Here is an 18,044-nt window from a genome sequence, read left to right as displayed (position 1 = left end):
ACCCAGGGTCAAAAGTCTGGGTACTAAACTTATTCTTAATGAGGATCATGAAGACGCTAATATAATAACACCCGTTTGACCCTGGGTGATCGAAACTCCTTACCACTTCAATAGCATGGGTTAAGCCATAAAAAGCATTTCAGTTCTTAGATGCCATCCAACCAAGTGAGGTGAACGGTGAAAATCGACGCGTGACTGATCTTGCTTCATCCAACTGGAGAATCCAAAACAGAATTTAAGAATTCCAAGCCCAAATGCATCCAGCCTCAGTACGTCACTGCTCATACTATTCACTACTAAATCTATATTCCAAGGGATACAGAGCATCTTTACAGTTTTCTGGTCTTTTAGTACAGACTGAATTTATTTGCAGGATAAACTACAGAATAAATCTATCCCTTTTGTTTTTCTCCTACATTCGTTGATAAATAAACAAAATTGTAAAGACTAGTGAGCTGCGTAATTCATGAATTTCGAAAAGGATCTGAACCTCGGACACTCATTAGAAAGCGTCCACAGATGGTTGGTGGTCAGCGTATTCAAGTTGCTGTTTTAAGAGACCTAGAATCATCCATCCCAGCTAGTACAGTTACATACCATTGGGCTCTCCTACGAACAGCTTCACTGATGTAGGAAAAAGTGTTGGTAATGTTATCAACAGCAGTCAAGTAGGAACCTCATGGATCTGGATAGGGATGGAAAGAGACATCCAAATTGTGTAGAATTTTAGGTAAGAACGTTCTCGCCATTTTACAAGCCTAGCCGAACGACTGACATCCAGATTATACTTGCTGCTGGCGACTTAATACAGGGATGGAACAGGTGTACACTTCCCTTAGTTTAACAGCAAAGGAAACTGATGTATTTCATCAAACTTCCACAAGGAAACTATAAACTTTTTAGTATTTTATACTCATTGGTTTTCTGAGATTTTTATTTTCCCTGAAAGCACATCCGCTGGTGACTGGTCATCCTATGAAGTCATTTAGCAAGAAGACGTTGTGAACGGCGTACTCCTGATTGAAGCGGATTGCCGGCTGAAAAGCATCCACATGCACTGTGTTACTGTCCCTTTAAGCGGAAAACCTTTGCTGTGGTGATTGATCTAATTGGTTACCTTAACATACCACAGGTTCTCAAGAGTAATCTCTAAGGCGTAGGGCGGTTGGCTTCATCCAGATTAGTAATTCTACGGTAGTGCAGACGCTATCGTCAGCCAGAGAGTTGGCTGCGCTTTCCTTATGTGATCAACTATAGGAAAACTGCTCCGTTGTTCTCAAATCCTTTGGAAATAGATGGCTCGAAGTTGAAATAGCACATTGATTAGCGACTAAACTCAACTTACACTCTGTTGCGCCGGATGAAACAAACTCCTTCATAATGCATCCATCTTCTGACGATACGTCAAGCCATCTGAAATGAATAAAGCATAATATAGAGCGGCTAATATGTCCACGCGAGCGTATCTAGTGTGTTGAATTTTTTTAAGTGAGAACGATTAAATTGAAGGGCAAAATTCAGAATCCACAACCGAAACAAAAGCATTACCTTACTACATAAACAGAAATTGTAAATTGGTTGATTTTCTGTGTTTATAACCGCTATTAACCTCACAGGCTGTTTTTCTAACGTATTTGTTATAAAAAAACAGTTGCAAGCATATGACCGGAGCTCCTGTTAATGGATCAACGTACAAGTGTATGAGAAAATAGCCTTGCTGTTAGACATAAGCATGAATAACCTATCGGTTCTCAATAATCTGGGCCAAGTAATTGAAGAACAGAGTTGTTGGTAGAACGAATTTTCGTTTTCGGTTTGTTAAACGATTCAAAGTTTTTAAACAGCAGTCTACGTACACGAGAATATCTTCAAAGGAAAAAAAGATGTCTTCTCAATAACGACGTTTTCTCAACAGACATGTGGTTGGAAGAAATTGCTTTTCACGTTGTTCCATCCATTTTTGAGTTCCACCTTAGCAAGCGGCATTGTTAACCAAAAAACACTGAAAATCATTTTACTCACTGGTGACATTCGAACGTTGTGCTCTTTGAAGGGTTTTTCGCCTGTTCCACGACCACGCGGGAAAGATACCATCCATCTCCGGGATGCTGTCCATCATGACCAATGTGGAGTTTTTTCAACGCCTTCAAATCCACTGCCTCAATGACAAACTCATTCATCTGTTGCAGAGAAAAAGATTTTTCAGCGGTTTGTGTGGCATCGTTTGCATACGGTTTAATCGAAGCATTCGTTGCAAGAAACATTGGTTATTACAGCACTTAATACTACTCCGGCATTTGGAGTACAATGTATTCAATAAATCTAGTGAAAACCTAATATTTGGATCCTTCCCAAAATTCCTCTTTATCTTCGACTAAATACAAAAAAATCAATTCACCTTTTTGACATGGCGGTCTAAAAACCCGCTAATCTTGATCTGCTGCTCAGTTAGGCAGTCACTTGGGCAAGGCGGGGAGCAGCAACGATATCGGTAAGTTTACACAAGACGCAGGTAGAGTAGTACTGACCATTTCTAAAGACTGAGTCATTAGTGAAAACCTCCATTTGCTCGAAGTCAAAAATAAAATAAAATGGATGTCAGCAAAGAAAACAATTCATTGATGCAATCGTCAGCAAGGCAAAAATATGTTGTGCGCTATTTTGAGCTTCTACGTTTATCCAGAGCGGTGTGCACTCGGTTGGTCTAACCAAGAATGGTGAATGGAATAAAATAGGTTGTATTATTTCTTCAAGTTTAGTGGCGACTTGCTCCAAGGTTTGTTTCCAGAAAGAAGGATCACGCCCTGTAGTTTGACTCGATCGATTAAAACTGTTCCACTCGAAGAGATTGTCAGTATACAGTTGGACTTTCCTAAGGAATGGTGCTACGATTTCAGTTTCATCTTTTCCAGTAGTATCGTCCATGGCTGTATGGGATTTTTTGGATCGTTTGTATCACAGGTGTGTGCAAATAGCCATGAACGGTAGACTTATATGTGCTTATCGCAGCTTGAACCGAGTAGAAGCGCTCAGTATTTATTATTACTGGATAGATGGGAAATTCGCCGTGGAATGAAAAAAACTCGGCTGATGATCAGAAGCCTGCTACCGTACCATATCTATCGGTGTTCAGAGACATCCAGCTGTCCTACTCAGACTTCAGTCATGGAGACAGAAAACTCCATTTTGTGAGGCTAAGACTTTTATGCGCCCCTTGAGTCATGGTCTAGTCTAGTCTAAAGCAGTGAGACTTTGAATGAAGTTAAGCCAAGGGGAGCGTTTATGTTATCTCAGCCGCTGAAATACGAGGAGCGTTGTCAGTTCAATGTTCTGTTCTTGCCCAAGTTGCCAGCGTGCTCTCCAATATGTCTGCTTTGTTAATGGGGCATTAAGTCTGGTTAGATCAGTATCTTCAGCTGCGGTTGTTCAAAGCCGATGTCAGTTCTGCCCTGGACGGTTTAAGTCATGGAATTCTAGCTTTAGACAGTTTCTCGCTAACAAGAATGAGGTAAATAGTTTACTCAACGCGACGGCCACGATACAGTCACGCGTCAGTTCATCCCAGTTTCCTTGGCTAACGAATCCTAGTCGAGCACCCAACATTGCTCCACTAGAAAAACTGTGTTTAATCTTCATATCAGTTTCACTGGCTGTTGAAGAATTTCTCAACAAAGGTGGTGAATCCCTAGGTGTCAATAATCCCGCTGGTAGTCCCAGCTGTAGTGACTTCAGTGTTGGTGACAGTCTCGAAACTGCCATGAAGCGTGTGCACCACTTGAGCAATGAGCTAGCGGTAGTAGTTACTTTTGTTGATGAACTAAACGGAAAAACCAACGGTGAACTGGAATGGCGACGTCTTGAACACCAAACCAAACAGGTTCTGCTTCGCATCAGTCAGTGCGAAGATATGATGCGCGATATGGCCATCATTCCGGTCAACATTTTCGTGGCCCAATCTTTGCAGGCCAGTGATTAACCAGGCTCATCCAAGAGCCGTCCAGTGTGCTTCTAAAGCCAGTCTGCTGTTGCAACAGAAACTCAACTACTCCAGTAGTTCAGATCTTTTGTCATCGTCTACGGGCGGTAGCATGCTATGGAACATCCATGACGCAAAGACTTCCGTGCTTTTGGAGAAGCGGTGACTGAACTTTGGTAGAATTTGATCTATGCAACCGAAGATCGGCATAAGCTCCTGGTAGCATCCACCAACTGGTACAAAACGTCAGGCTAGGTTAATTCAGTCCTCTGGTCTCTGGAAAATGAATACCGTTGTGAAAAAGACTGATGCCTGAATGAGAAGACCGTGGCTGGCCATTTGAACCGGCTATCAACGAAGTACGCCGAACAAAAAGGCTTTCTGAAAGCTCGCATGCTTGCAAGACGGACGTCGAATTTTTTCAGCCCCTATCTGCATCGTAAGTCCAGTCAGTTAGTTATCAGTACAGAACAGGCTGTGCACATGTAAAACCAATTGTACGGTTGTCACTGTTGGGTCATTAAACATCAACCTTTTTATACCCATTTTATCAGTTATTTTGACAACAGGTTGGTCCAGAAAATTGTCATTCCGTATGAATAAAGCACATAACACGCATGATATTTTCTTTTCCTATTGATATGTGAGCTGTGCTGGCTCACCGACTGTTCAGTACTCTGATTTTTGTTGTAAAAACGTGTTATTCAGGTGGAAAGTGATAAAAATTAGCTGAATGGCCATACTTCTTTAAGGTCGGGTTTCTTCTTCGTTACTACCCAGCTGCTTAGAAAACAGTGGTAATTATTGATGCGTTCTCCCACGACTTTCATACCTGTTCGTCGCCTCCACTCTTCATCTCGGAAGTTGGTACGGTTAGCCACCGGTCACCAGTGTCCCCACCTTCCCCCACCAGGTTAACACAAACCTTTCCACGAAGCCCGAGACCGGCTCTGGGTCTGGTAAACAATTTGACGCGATATTTGTACACTGGAATGAAGAACAACGATAAGTATTGTGGTTTAGATGAACCATTTCAGGCACTGTGGTGGAAGATACCAAGCATAAACCTTCGCTGCTGAATAATGAATAAATGGGCCCTGACGTTTTCAATTTCATGAAAGGAATTCAGTGAGAGGAAAATCTCCAACAGACAGTCATCAGGGTTTCTGGGATTGTTCTGCAACTCTACAAACTTTTGTGCATCGACGGTCATATAATTTCTCAGCATCTCTCAGAGTGCTTTGTTCTAAAGTACGATGCTGTATTTTTGAATGGGAAAATGCTCAGCGTCGACATACTAGAGTTCACCATTAAAAGTCAGATGAACATTCGGGTTGTAAATGTACTGAAGTCAATCCGTCCAGTCGAAGGTAAATTTAAGCATGTACAGTTTCCACATGTAAACGCATATAACTTAACATTCATATGATTACTCCTGTTAATCAGATTTCTTTTCTGGATAACTGATTATTTTATTCCAACAGGTCTGTCCAAATGTAATGCTTTCCGAAGGCATGCATCACAGTTTTACAGGCGTCCGCCAACAGACTGCCAAAGCAATGTAGCCTGCCAACAACTCGGCATTTTAAAGCAACGAAGCATAAAGTCATTGGTCGGTACTGATTCGAACTGGGGCATTCAGGTTAAAAAAATTCCGACGACCGGTCTCAAATTAATCTTAAGTTTGCGGTGAAACGGTGTATTAGGCAGCTTGGTTCGATCTGAAACGTCATACCTGACCACTTTTCTCAATCGATACACCGAAGTATGACTTCGGTATTATGGGTCGAGTTGGCATCCGTTCTGTACACTTTATGCAAGATGTAATTCAAGGAACAGGTAGACATTGAGTCACTTTTTGCCAACCTTGTGCTAAAATAATGGATGCGAAATTTCCAGCCTAGTCATATACTCTTGGTAAAAGTATGTATTGATCAGGTGGAGAATGGGTCTTAAGGTTCCGATCTCCCAATAGAATCATGAAACACACTGCTGATTATTTCAAACATGAGGTAGTAAGCTCCACGGTGTCTTGCGGGCTCAGCATACAAAAAATCTACAAAGTGAACTGAAACGCGAATGATCAGCTGCGTGCTCCACTTATGAGCAGTAAGCAAAGTACGATATGACTTTGCTCACCAGGCCACCAGTCTAGTTGAAACTATGAGAGGGATGTTGAATAAACATAGGATTATGTAGTCATTGTCAGACGGACAAGAGTGTAAACTTCAGCCGACGCTCCAGTTCAGTAAACACAAAGCCTGAGTCCATTCCACTCTCGTCCGAACCTACCCGACGGCGTCTAACAAAAGACTTTTCGAGTGTTAGTGGAGTAACCGCAGACCAGTCATCAGGCATTTCTAACGAGTCCGTAATCACCCCCGACCAGCGAATGTTTTGACAAAATGTCCACTCTTCATTCCTTTTGGAATTAATCCACAGGAAAGTTGGGAAACGGTAAAACGGAAATCAACCCAAATTTTGAAGCCCACGAACATGCCTTAGCAGAAGGCTTTGTGTTCACCTAATAATAAAAAAATATAGCTGAGTCCAAGCAAACCCCGGAACCTTGCTTCTCCCCAGTCTGGTCTTGTAATACTTTATTAGTTTTCCTACCATGATTGAAGAAACGGTTTCACCCATCGCAATTCAAGCGTACCTACCGCGTTAAACACGATGGTTCGCTCATGGACCACTAATATCGCCACTTGTTTGCAACCAGCTGACCTGGATTGTTCATACCATTACGGTAAACTGCATTAAGAAGGCCGACTCAAAAGCTCGATGTTTGTAGAGGATAATGAATGGACCACAACCAGGAGTGACTTACCTTCTGGGTTGGATAAAATCCGATCACCGGTCGCTGGTAATTCACGTGTTACCGAGCTGTCATCTTCAGTTTGACTAAGCCAACGATTACATGGGAATATATATTCTTCCTCGTTGTCATTCAAGCTGGATAAGACAATCTAGAAAACGACAATTGAGAACAGATTCAGGATTCCATACTGCATATACACTAGTCTATCTAATACACCAGTTGCCAGAGGATCATAACACAGTAGGACCAAAACCTGAAAGTCACGGCGGACTGTTATCGTTTTCGCCAAGTGTTATCGCGGAAGGTGACATTCTTGTACATTGCGTTTACTGCATCGACGGAATCTTCCATGTACATCGGTAGTACACAGGTGATTACTGGTAGCTAATTGAACATGAAAAATATTAAGATTTTTTTATTATTTAAGACCCACAAATGTGTCACAAGAAAAGGAAAACATTCATGTAACGGCGGATAATACTGATGACGCAGAGTAGTAGATGTTTTACCGTAATCGACCCGCGTCTAGCGGAAGGTGGGACTGAGTACGGAACCTGTGGAACTACTTTGTAGCATTCGTTTAGAATTGTAAGATAGTCAAGAAGACGCGTGAGGATGTTTAGTCTTTAAAAATACGGTATGTATGAGATGTTTACTTTCCTGTCCACTAGTTTGTCATTGTTTAGTTGGTGTTTTCTAATAAACGACATCACGGAGATAGGTTTTTCTCCTTACAATAATAGCTGAATGCATAACGAACTTGCATCTCATTCACCGAAAACAACAGATTCAGATTAGGCATGAGTAGAGGGACTTGCTCAGTTTCTAGAAATTGCCTCAGTTAGTGGTACAGGCGGATAATATCCTTTCACGGTAAAACAAAGAACGGGAGAACAAGGTCCTTAAGAATACAGACGACAGGGTGTCTCCTACACAGATGTCTTCGCACGAAAAGACCCGACGAATCATATGGATATTAGGAAAACAGGTTAAAACGTTTTTTCACAGTAAAATCAAATTACAGCCAACGTCCACCATACATATTAGAGGCATGAATCACTTCTGGTTGCTATAACAACCATTCGTATCATGTTTATTCTGAAACAAACCATGGGGTTGAACTGACTACGTTTTGGTGAAATACACTCATTTGCAAGCAAATTCGGTTTTGCGAGCGACTCATCTGAAACTCCATTTTAGTTTACCACGATTTGAGCTAACTCGTTCAAAATGGAGTGAAGTTTTCATATCAAAGCCTGAATACCTCGAATGACACGATACCTTCGCTTTTCAGTAGATTTACACATACAACGAGATATTTATGACTACTTAGTAAGATGGGTTTCCGTATTGAAAGCTGACCTAAGAAGACCGACCACTTCCTGCTATAAATCAGGAATCTACAATCCAGTTAATATATATATATATAAAGTGTTAGAAATGGTAGTGTTGGAATAATGATAGCTTGGATCCACTGATCGATACTCTGTTGGCGCACTGAAGATGTCTCCTCGGATGGTGACGATAAGTTTTCAAAAGAGTTGCCAAACTTCGTGAACGGCTCCTAGCCATCTGATCAAATACCGGAGTTTGGAATGATACCTGACTGCTCAGAGAAAGGTAGCATTTCTGGGTAGTTTCAAAGCAGCGCAGGGTGAAGCAAAAATTCACTCTGATTCATACTCGCCATGTTCGTAATTTCGTCCTCCTCTGGGTCGTTTCCACCCTTCAAGTGGCTGGGCGAAAAGAACCATTCAAGGAAGTCGGTCGACTGAGATACGTAGCACGCGGCCAAGTCAGCGAAACCTGTGCTGTGTTGTCAGTTCAGCTAACGAGGGTGACTTATTTCTTCCGAATACCATTCGACATAATTCAGCATTGGTTATACGGTGATCTCACCATACTCGGACAGTGTTCCGAAGACATCAATGGTCAAACGCTGTTGCAGCTGCCCCGGTGAACAAACTAGTCTACTACCTCAGTCGGCTCATCCGCAAGTATTAGGTTAGGTTCCGGGCAAACAGTGCGCGGTTCTTATAGCTCACAATGATGACGATTTCACTCATTCGCAAATCAACTCGGAGTAAACAGGGGACTCAGTTGGATTCCAGCCACCCCTCTCTCTTATGATATTCTTTGGCTGCATGAGTAGTATTTGACGTGGTTCAGGTTTTAGTGGACATTCGGGAAATTCGGGATATCTAAGTGTACTTCCCCAACATTTGACTGCATGTTTACACCTCCATATTGGTTTGCAGCTGAGTATCTTCCGCTTCTTTGTGTAATTTTACTCAATAAACAGGAATGGACTGTGTTAGATAACTCCATCGTTATCAGCATTGCTGAAAACACATGAATCTTTTTTTATTTTTTCACAAATATTCTGACAAACCTGCTGGCGATTACCTCAAGAACGCAAGGTAACAAGCACGCGGATCAAATAATTTCCTCACCTTATCCAGATGCCAAGACGAACTGGATCCACCGTTGTTGCTCACTCGTAGCTTGTAAGGTACACCAATATCTTCCAGGTTCACTCGAAACACGTCCTCCGCACCACGTTGAAACAAAGTCTTCTCGGTGTCGATACACTCCGGATTCCAATTGGTTTGATCTTCCAACAACGTTCTGTTGAGTTCAATGTCTTTCGTTTTGCCACTACTACCATAAAGCACGATAGAAACCGTAGGGATTGTGTCTGCTTGAGGGCGATCACTTGTGAAGACCGAGAGCAGCCAAGGTATTTCTACGAATCAAAGGTGAAATAAAGGTGTTTAAAACAACTGATAGAAACCTAAAATTCACTGATATGTCGTAAACGGCGGACAGATTACATTTAGCAGGACAGTATCCAGTGTTGCTGAAAAACCTACAAGTGAGTTCTTGTATTTTTGTCTTTGTTGTACAGCACCACCAGTAGGCAGCTTACGAATCTCAAATGCTATTTGAACCTAAAAACACCCCAGCAAAATTTTGCCCATGCACCATTGGCTGATCTGCAGGATTCATCTGCAACACTTCTTTTGCGCTTGCCTCAAATTATGGCGTTTGGGATCACACTTGCCTGCCATACATCAGCAAGGTTCACCAACAAGGTAGTTCCCGGGGTGTAGGTCGTACAGCCACTACTTGTTAGTGAAAGCCGTATGAACAAGCGCTAATTTAGTTCGGCCGCAGCATTTAAATCCATGTGGCTACTATACACCCAAAGAATACAAGAAACCTGATAAAGCGGTGATACGTTTAAACATTTTTTACTTTCATGAGTTTGTAAGGCTACTGATCAGGTGGTATTCCAATTGCTGATGAAGCTTGGTATTAAGCTTAAAAGTTTTTGCCACTCATTTTCCGATTTCGACGAAAACTTTGTCGGTTGAAGCATGTAATATGCCACTGGTTTGAGCACAACCTGGTCTTGGCTGCATGAGTAGTATTTGACGTGGTTCAGGTTTTAGTGGACATTCGGGAAATTCGGGATATCTAAGTGTACTTCCCCAACATTTGACTGCATGTTTACACTTCCAACTTGGTTTGCAGCTGAGTATCTTCCGCTTCTTTGTGTAATTTTACTCAATAAACAGGAATGGACTGTGTTAGATAACTCCATCGTTATCAGCATTGCTGAAAACACATGAATCTTTTTTTTTATTTTTTCACAAATATTCTGACAAACCTGCTGGCGATTACCTCAAGAACGCAAGGTAACAAGCACGCGGATCAAATAATTTCCTCACCTTATCCAGATGCCAAGACGAACTGGATCCACCGTTGTTGCTCACTCGTAGCTTGTAAGGTACACCAATATCTTCCAGGTTCACTCGAAACACGTCCTCCGCACCACGTTGAAACAAAGTCTTCTCGGTGTCGATACACTCCGGATTCCAATTGGTTTGATCTTCCAACAACGTTCTGTTGAGTTCAATGTCTTTCGTTTTGCCACTACTACCATAAAGCACGATAGAAACCGTAGGGATTGTGTCTGCTTGAGGGCGATCACTTGTGAAGACCGAGAGCAGCCAAGGTATTTCTACGAATCAAAGGTGAAATAAAGGTGTTTAAAACAACTGATAGAAACCTAAAATTCACTGATATGTCGTAAACGGCGGACAGATTACATCCAGCAGGACAGTATCCAGTGTTGCTGAAAAACCTACAAGTGAGTTCTTGTATTTTTGTCTTTGTTGTACAGCACCACCAGTAGGCAGCTTACGAATCTCAAATGCTATTTGAACCTAAAAACACCCCAGCAAAATTTTGCCCATGCACCATTGGCTGATCTGCAGGATTCATCTGCAACACTTCTTTTGCGCTTGCCTCAAATTATGGCGTTTGGGATCACACTTGCCTGCCATACATCAGCAAGGTTCACCAACAAGGTAGTTCCCGGGGTGTAGGTCGTACAGCCACTACTTGTTAGTGAAAGCCGTATGAACAAGCGCTAATTTAGTTCGGCCGCAGCATTTAAATCCATGTGGCTACTATACACCCAAAGAATACAAGAAACCTGATAAAGCGGTGATACGTTTAAACATTTTTCACTTTCATGAGTTTGTAAGGCTACTGATCAGGTGGTATTCCAATTGCTGATGAAGCTTGGTATTAAGCTTAAAAGTTTTTGCCACTCATTTTCCGAGTTCGACGAAAACTTTGTCGGTTGAAGCATGTAATATGCCACTGGTTTGAGCACAACCTGGTCAATTTCTGTTTTTAGGTGACTAGTTCTCTCGCTTTAGGTAATGTGTTATTTTGTAAGTCTGTCTTCTCAGTTGTGTCGTTACATACGTGACCACCTTTGAGGGAGCATCTTTTATCTCATTGCAAACGATGTCTATAAGGACTTCTTTTAATTCATTACAAAGCTACAGGACATGTGGAGAAAATTGTGTAAAAGACAATCGTCACTGCTCAGGAGGGAGATGGCTTTGTCCCGTTTGTCTAAAGAAAATAACATAAGACTTCTATTGGATCAATTAACCCCGCAATGTTCTCTACGGTGCACATGATTTGGCTATTTTTCCGGTCAATTGTTGCGTGAATCTCTGCAATCTGCGGTAAATCACCAGAGGCAACCAACGAACTACTCATCTTGAGATATTATGAATGTTAATTGAAGGTGCTGGTTGTTCCTGACCGCCGAATGATTTAAAACCGCCGTCTACTCTACCAACAATCCACCGACCAATCAATACCCACTGAGTCTGAATTTAACAAGGCGATCTTATCAGAAGGGTCAAATGTACGCTAGGATATCAAGCAATAAGCAATTAATTTGAACACAATTATAAAATTAGCATTAGTTCAGTAGGGTGAATGGAATATGGGTGACGGTTTTGGCCACTGGAAAAATACAGCTAACCTTGCTGTCTTAGTAAATTTTGGGACAAATGGTAGCATTTCCACTGTGTCGTCTCTTGACTTCAGCTTAAATGAGATTCGGGAGCGGAGTTAAATTTATTCATACGGCAAGTCCCTAGCGTGTCAATCTACGACTGTAGGATCCGTTACCATGGCCAGCAGGCCCAAAGGCCCAAAAACAATTAGATGCTCCGTTTGTTGATGTGCTTTTGTTGGTGACCTGTTCATTTTCGATAACTAGTCCAAATTTGTTTGTCCACAAATGAGGTTCATTTGACGGAGAATGTTCTGCTTACTGCTTTTGGGAAAGTAGTCATTTTGTGAGCAAACACTCTGTAAAGAATTTTATGGGATATCCAAGCAGAAATCAGTAGAACTGAACAAATGCTAGGCTTATTGAAACTGCTGTCAGTTACAAAAGGTGTTGGAAGTCTGCATCAAATCCGATGTGTTAGCCATAAGATAGACGCTTTAAATATAAGTGATAAAAAACTTTGCCAATGAGCAGGCTTAAGAAAACACATTTCCACACTTGATTGATACTTTTAGGTGACTCAAACAGGTTTTCGATGAACGAATCGTTCACCAAGTCCTTTACACGATGCAAAACATGTAAGCTAGTACTCAGAATATCAAGATATTTAACCTTTATAATCAGTATTGCTCTTTAACCGAGGACATTCACTCAAGGAACTGACGATAGACAAATTCTACGCATGCAAATTGTTTTGCACAAGACAAACATTTTAGAGATTCACCCAAAAGGTGAGTCTCGAGCCAATCAAGACCAGTAACCAGCTATCGTTCCGTTTACGTTGAGCACATGGGTGGCATACCATACTGTCATATTAATTTTGTGGCAAGCGTTATTGGTTTTAACTTTTGAGAGTAAACTAGACAAGGCCATTTTGGAGCATTCCAACCTGCCTCAGTGATTCGTGATCGCAAGAGCGTATACCTTGATACCAAACAGATAGCTAGTTCCGCACATGTGTTTGCTGTCTAGAATGATTATCTTGGACACTAAGGGTGCTTCAAGTGAGTGCTCATGCTTGCCGGTTATAAAAGCAGGAATGAGAGAGAGGGAAGTATATACAGCCAGGCTACTTGAGCCTTAGAACGGGCATCCTAAAAACCAAGAGAAACTTCAGCCCTTGAGCTTTCTACACAATAGTGCTTACATGATTCTACGGGCAAGGACGTTCCGCAGTAGGCTGCATTTTCTCTACAAAAGACGTTGACGCTGAACGAGGATTTATTAACACCAATTTAGACCACTGAATCCTCGTAAACCTTGGTATGTGCTTTGAATGAGGTTAATCTGGATCAAAACACTAGAAGACAGTTGATATACTTCAGCAACAAGGCCTGAAATTGCACTCAGTTCCACTGAGTGCCGCGAACCAAGTCACAACAATTAAAGCTCTATGAATTAAACGTTCAACAGAAATTACAACAGTACTAAGTAAACCTATTTAGAACATCTGAAGAAAAGGACAGGCTTAAAGAAGTCAGAAACGATAGACTTAGTCTATCAAGAAGCATCACCCTAAAATACTTTATCAGACAATAAATCTAGACATTTAGTAAAAAAAACAGACGGATTTTGACACGACTTGAATTTGAATTGTCCTTTAGATGTAGAACTGGCTTCGGACGAAGGCGGACAAAGACGAGGTTGAATAGTAAAAAACGTTGAATCTTTGGACAAGCGTTGCTATCTTTTTTACCAAAAAACTCCTACAGTAATCTTTGAAAAGACTGTTGCATTTAAAATTTTTCTTTAGTGAGGTTTATGTAAAGCAGGAATCATTCACGCAACCACAGGCATAAAAAGCAGAGAACACCTTCAGTTGTATAGTTCACAAAATATAATATGTATATAATTTACAATATACAATATAAATATAACAAAATATAACAAAATATAACATCCTAAGTCGCCAGAATTTGGTGAAATTGAGATTAGCTGTGGTTCATTTAGAGAATTACTCTCAACATCTTCACAGTACTGGATTGTGGAAGGGTAATATTGTTGGCGGGTAGTCGATTTTTACAGCATGTCCTGATATGATTTTCCCGGATTGACCAGAACGTATGGGGACATTTTGGAGGGTTGAGGTACAGGAAGCCCATGAATTCATTCTGAAAGCCTATTCAACCCCTTAGAGTTAAAATATACTTCAGAGGCCAAAATGTAGTAGCCCGCACCACACTGTCGACATATTCATATCAGGCGAGAAATGCAGAAACGGAGACAGACATGTTATGTTTTGGAAAGTATGGAGATCTGTACAATTGGTGAAAACCATTTTTCTGCCATATAAACTCGAAAATTGTGTGCTTTCGGCGAAGTCTTTTTGTGCAAACCTTGTAGAGTGGCGTTTAGTTTCACTTTCTACTGCAACACGATGAATAATACCAAACTCCTTGCTTGAGTCACAAAAACAGTCACAACCTTTTTACGCCGTCAAATGAAAAATAAAGTCTCAACAGCATTCGGCGTGAGATGTATCTCTCAATAAACGAACTGGCAACAGTTTCAGGTTAGTAGAGTTTTCCCTACAGACCGAGAGAGATGGTTCCAATAAATTCGAGGCGTGTAGGTGCGGGTTAACAGCGGATCAGGTCGTTACAACCTTTGCCACTATAAGCAGCGTTCAAATCGCTTAGTGGCCTTCACTTTTTCGTCAAAAAGAGGCACTTTGAACAATTCAGTAACTAACCATCGAGAACATCGGCAAAATTTTAATTCAGGTGAGAGTTTGACTCGCATCAATTGTTATAACTTCTATATCTAGTAGGTAGCCAACGTGTTGGCCAGGTTAGTTTATCAGATAAATTTGCAATTTTCCCTCATTTTCGTAGAGGCCTGAGAACTGCACCACACAGGTAATTTTATACTTTCCAGTTTCGCGCCCGATCCAACATTAAGAACACTTTCTCCATTATAACGTTTACACGTACAACCTGTTAGTTAGGATAGACTACATGTACTTACTTGGTTCGAAATGTTTTCGCTGCTTTCTATCTTCGTGTAGTAGTTTCTGCACCTTTTTGCTGCCTTTCTCTTTCAAAAGCCAACAGCTACCCAGGAATGTTTGCTGCACGCCTGTTGTTGGACAATCCACAATGATCTGTGAATGTAAATGCGGATTGTCTCACAAAAATACTAATATATTCGGTGACGACCGACGCCACAGAACGGTTGGAAGAAACTATGAATGATTACTCACTCACATTGAGAATTTAGATGGAAGCATAGTTGTAAAACATAAAAACTTATTCGAGTTGCTGGCGAATAGCTTTTGAGCCTGAACAAGTTGGTATCAATGAGCTACTGCACAGGTTCCGCCCAAAAAACGTATGTTGCAAGTGCTGATTAGCGTGAATTTTATAAATATCAGATATTCGAAAAGCATCGCCTCAGAATGAAATGCGCCTCAAATAAAACAATACAAATAGGTCAGTTATATTTAAATGCCATGCGCAATTTGTCTTATATCTTCTCTGGCTTATTCAATTTGTTGCGAACTGGAGGTTGGCAAAGGCTTGGTTTGACTGCCCTCAACCGTTGATGGAATTTCTGTTGACCACTGTTAAAACACAAAATATCCAATGAGAATACCGAGTACCGCTCTGCATCATTTTGCGGATGTTTTCTAATACAGTCGATAACCCAGGAGTGTGAGGTTGTCAGACTGTTTGAGTAGATGTCCACCTAAGAGACCAACTCTTGTTTTTCATCCCTCCAAGGGGCAGTTTGGGATAGCTCTCAAAGTATGGAATTACGAAAGCCCATTGTTCATGGTTAACCTGCCTCTCTTCTTGTCTCCAAGATATTGCCCCTCACTAATAGCCACTACACTAAACCTGTTAAAAATTTTACCGTCTTCTCTACTCATGAATTTCAGAAAGCCAGTTAATACGAAGCTGCGGAAGTTGCTGTTATTATTGTGTGGCTGGGGCATTACATTGCTGGGCAAAGTAACGCTCAATCAATAACCCCGTTCAACATCCAAGAGACGTTCATCCTTTGGCTCGTTTGCCATCAGAAACGATATTGATAGCACACAAAATGCATCTATACGGTACTAGCAGTCACCCTATATGATTTATATGTATTAGCCTTTGTTATACTCTGCTTTAACGTAACGATATCAACCATCTGGAACGAAACTAATCTGAAACTGTTTGCCAAAGCAGAAAGAAGACATATGTCGAGATATGTTGTTATTTCCTATTTCCAATCGCTGACGTAAATCATGATAAATTGTCCAGTCATCTGGAGCTTACTGGGACTGTCTGTCATTTTCCTTGGACTGCTTGGGCGGCAGGTAAGTGAACAGATACGCCCAACAATATTGCGCAATCGATATTTCTATTTCTATTATCAACAACACAACTTTTCCAGCATTTTTTATTATTTCTAATCCCCAACCCCCCAGCCTACACTTGGACTACGAATGTGAATTAAATGACAGTTTTACCTTCTTTAAACTAAGTTGAACACGGAGTGAAAATGGAAGCTTTCAACTTTCACTTTATTACAATTTTGGTCAATAATTACGGTTTTCAAGGTTTGTCTGTAGACGTTGCCTGAGATATTCCTTGTTTACGGAGCCAGGAAGAAATGTAGGACGGACCACAATGTGAACAAAGGAAGATTTTCTAGAAAAACGTTTATCAGCGGGGTTCTAAAGGGCTTATTTCCCTACTGACGTAATAGAGTACACTACTTAATATGCTGTTGAGAAGTGACCATGAAGAAAATGACCTCGGGCACCAGTCACTTAGATTAGGCTACGTCATTGCGTTTAATGTGTGCTACTGTAAGATTTCCACTGCATAAGCGAGTGAAAACGTGATCCACTGTTCTAACCTCCTACAGAATCTGTTCGAGCAAGTTGACATTGATCCTCTCGGGGGTCTGAGCGCAACAAAATCGCTGGCGCAGATGGTGTCACAACTAAATCCCACTGGCCGTAGATCAAATGGAACCGAGACCCGGCTTGGTAACCCATCGAAAAAATGACATTTGCGAAAGCGTTGGCACTAACATGGATATCCAACTCATTTGTGCTGATTTCTCCCGCCCGTTTCCGGCAGTTTGGCCTAACACCACAGACACATGGGCTACATTCAGCATAACGTGGAGTGAGTGAGTGGCTGTGCGAAAGCTGCCGGTGCCTATTGGTCACAACAAGAGTCACAATTGCTCTTTTGACTAGCTGACAAGTTTTATCTACTTTGTTATATGCAAACCACTTTGCGCTTTAGACTGACTATAAGTTACAAAACCAGGTTTCGTGGGCATAACTAGCAAGCACACCTGGACGATTCATCGTTTAACGGTGCAGAACAAGTCATCGGCCAGACAGCTCTAGATGGTTTGAAGCCTATTGTTGGGTTCAAATAAACCACAGATTGCACCGTGATACTGTGGGAAGCAAACTCTGAGAGCTTTCTCGCTGGTGTTGATCCTCTGATAATTGCCTGAGGGTTGCAATCTGGCATCATAACAACGTAGCAATTCCTGTCGCTTCTGGACTTCTACATATCCAAGGCAGTCGCACACGTGTGGAACCTGTTCCTCAACACAGTCGCAAATAAGCTCATCAAAAAACCGAAAGCCGGTTCTTCAAGCCAAGTACGCCATCATCAAGACAGTCTATCACCAAAAACGGAATGATGTGCCATCTTCTTTGTTCGATGGGTGGGGGAAGGAAATTTACAGAGCAAAATACAACCTACCTTAGGAAGCCAAACTGTGAGAACCGTGGTCAGTCGAAGAGTTTTGTGAACATTCTGCAGCCCAGTTGGGTCGGATTTGTTGTCCCATGTACTGGTCATAATCGCGTTGCAAAAAAAACTCGAAAAGCACCTTCCCCT

At 41.5% G+C, this 18,044-nt stretch overlaps 2 protein-coding genes across 2 annotated transcripts in view; one reads left to right on the top strand and one right to left on the bottom strand.

Annotated features, from left to right (window-relative positions):
- Positions 1-18,044, bottom strand: part of T265_04858 (hypothetical protein) — a gene marked incomplete at both ends in the record, with an annotated part of 120,513 nt that overhangs the window by 75,989 nt on the left and 26,480 nt on the right. The window contains 7 exons of the mRNA XM_009169712.1: positions 1,346-1,413; positions 2,023-2,180; positions 4,809-4,963; positions 6,807-6,945; positions 9,251-9,543; positions 10,555-10,824; positions 15,154-15,289. Coding sequence (XP_009167976.1) covers positions 1,346-1,413; positions 2,023-2,180; positions 4,809-4,963; positions 6,807-6,945; positions 9,251-9,543; positions 10,555-10,824; positions 15,154-15,289 — 1,219 coding nt within the window. The remainder of the gene's footprint in view (positions 1-1,345; positions 1,414-2,022; positions 2,181-4,808; positions 4,964-6,806; positions 6,946-9,250; positions 9,544-10,554; positions 10,825-15,153; positions 15,290-18,044) is intronic.
- T265_04857 (hypothetical protein) overlaps positions 1-18,044 on the top strand; it is a gene marked incomplete at both ends in the record, with an annotated part of 99,732 nt that overhangs the window by 80,429 nt on the left and 1,259 nt on the right. The window contains one exon of the mRNA XM_009169711.1: positions 3,642-3,968. Within this exon, the coding sequence (XP_009167975.1) occupies positions 3,642-3,968 (327 nt within the window). The remainder of the gene's footprint in view (positions 1-3,641; positions 3,969-18,044) is intronic.

Source organism: Opisthorchis viverrini, assembly GCF_000715545.1.
Source record: "Opisthorchis viverrini unplaced genomic scaffold opera_v5_84, whole genome shotgun sequence".
In the NCBI taxonomy this organism is placed as follows: Eukaryota; Metazoa; Platyhelminthes; class Trematoda; order Opisthorchiida; family Opisthorchiidae; genus Opisthorchis; species Opisthorchis viverrini.
This window is presented reverse-complemented; position numbering and strand designations above follow the sequence as displayed.